Genomic DNA, 2113 nt, shown 5'->3' on the forward strand with positions numbered 1-2113 from the left:
AGTTCTTAACCATCGCGCCACTCGGCCGGCCCACGCAAGGAGTTTTGAAGAGAGCGAAACAAGTGAAAGTCTGAATGTGCAAGGTCAGGCAAGTATGGTGGGTGTGGCAACATATCCCATCCAAGCTCCAATAACTTTTGATGGGTGATCAAACTTGTGTGTGTGGTCTTGCATTGTTGTGATGGAACACAACGCCTTTACAATTAACAAGCTCTGGACATTTCTGGATGATGGATTCGTTCAAATTGTCCAATCGCCGACAGTACACATTTGAATTGATTGTTTGGTTCCTTGGTAGGAGCTTGAAAACCATGACACCTTTAAAATCTCACCACACTGAGAGCATAACCTTCCTCTGATGAATGTCTGCTTTCGATGTCATTTGAAGTGAATCATCACATCGGGACCAAACCATTTGAACACCACGTTGTTGTAAACAATCCACTTCTCATCACCAGTTATCAGTCGTTTCAAAAAGGATCGTTTTCCTCACGTTTAATGAGCATATTGAAGATGTTTATACACGCCGTCAAATGAACTTTTTTGAATTCATGCGGAACCCAAATATTGAGCTTGCTTACATATCCCAGATTCTTCAGGTGGTTGTGAACACTTGAATGATGGATGTTCCTTCAATCTCTCGTGTCATGTAACGTGGGTTTGACTCCATCAATGCCTTTATTTGGTCGTCATCAACCTCGGGGGGCCTCCCTGACCAAAGAGCGTTGTTGAGATCAAAATCACCAGCATGGAATTTCGTGAACCATCGCTGGCACTGACGTTCTTGTAGAGCATTGTCACCATAAACTTTATGCAACTTTTCACAAGCTTGATGTGCGTTCTTCCCCTTATGGAAGTAAAACAGTAAAATATGGCAAAAATGCACAGTTTGGTCTTCCATCTTCAACTTGTTGTAAAATCTCTAAAACTCAATCAAAACGCTCAATTTTTTTTTTAGAATGAAGCTAGAACTGTAAGCTGTCTAATGACATAGCAATAACATAGATGCGAATGACTCTAGTACTTCTAAAAATGAACTAGTGTAATCTGTTGCAAAGGTGCATCATGACTTTTCTGACAACCCAATATATATTATCTTATAACAGATTATCTTATGGGCACAATATACATAAAGGATACCTAGAATTTACTAAGAGGCACTGTAATAATTTCACTATAACTGAAATAAACCAAGTAGAATATGTATTATTCAAAAACACAAAAGTTTAAGGTAAATTCTTTCATATACTTACTGTGCAATGGTTAGTGAATCTTCATAAGACCAGGGAATATGAAGCTTATAGATACTAGTTATTTCTTCTGTGAAAATGTAAAGGAAATATGTTATTACTAATCTTATATCACACTAAATGTTATATAAGCTGCTATAATATCTAACTACTTATACAATTACCCGTTTCATAAAAAAATCAGTAAGAATTATGTCACAAAAAAGAAATTATGGAGAATTATTAAGTAATAATGTTTAATAAGATTTACAAAAGATATTGGAGCATATGGGAAGTACTAAGAAACTGGAAAAATATTTAACAGCTAAATCTGAATTACTATTATAAGACAGCAAGGTATTCAGCATTTTTAAAATGTAGATATTGAAACTGAAACAGATGAAGATGCTTACTATTAAGAAAGGATCTATGTTAAATATGTAGGAAATATAAACAGCTTTTCTATAATGATGTATTTAATTTTACTTCACATAAAATATACAGAAACATAAATATAGAAAATTCAAGTAAAGATTGATCAAGTAAATCAGTAGATTCTCCAAATGACAATACCATTATATTTTTTTAGGAAATACACTTACCTTTGACTCCTGAGCACTTGCTTACTACGTTGATTTTAAAAGCTTGGTATATCTAACAGAGTTTGACCACAAAAACAAAAAACAAAAGTTTACTTGTTTGCTTAACTAAACAGTAAAGTAAAATCAAATCCTTGGTATAGTCAGAATAATTACCTGTCCAAAGTTCAGAAGCTCTATATTATAGAATAGGCCGCTTGTATTTAATATCACTTTCCTTGAAGTCAATCCTGTTAAATTAAAAGTACTGTACTGCTTAGAATACCAAAGAATATAAAAAAAAAA

The 2113-nt window shown here is 33.9% G+C and overlaps 1 protein-coding gene across 1 annotated transcript in view; it reads right to left on the bottom strand.

Annotated features, from left to right (window-relative positions):
• Positions 1–2113, bottom strand: part of PGAP1 (post-GPI attachment to proteins inositol deacylase 1) — a 93915-nt gene that overhangs the window by 30484 nt on the left and 61318 nt on the right. Inside the window, exons 16-18 of the mRNA XM_019635604.1 lie at positions 1985–2058; positions 1832–1883; positions 1254–1320 (exon numbers count right to left, since the gene is read on the bottom strand). Coding sequence (XP_019491149.1) covers positions 1254–1320; positions 1832–1883; positions 1985–2058 — 193 coding nt within the window. The remainder of the gene's footprint in view (positions 1–1253; positions 1321–1831; positions 1884–1984; positions 2059–2113) is intronic.

This window comes from Hipposideros armiger, unplaced genomic scaffold, assembly GCF_001890085.2.
Source record: "Hipposideros armiger isolate ML-2016 unplaced genomic scaffold, ASM189008v1 scaffold_23, whole genome shotgun sequence".
Lineage (NCBI taxonomy): Eukaryota > Metazoa > Chordata > Mammalia > Chiroptera > Hipposideridae > Hipposideros > Hipposideros armiger.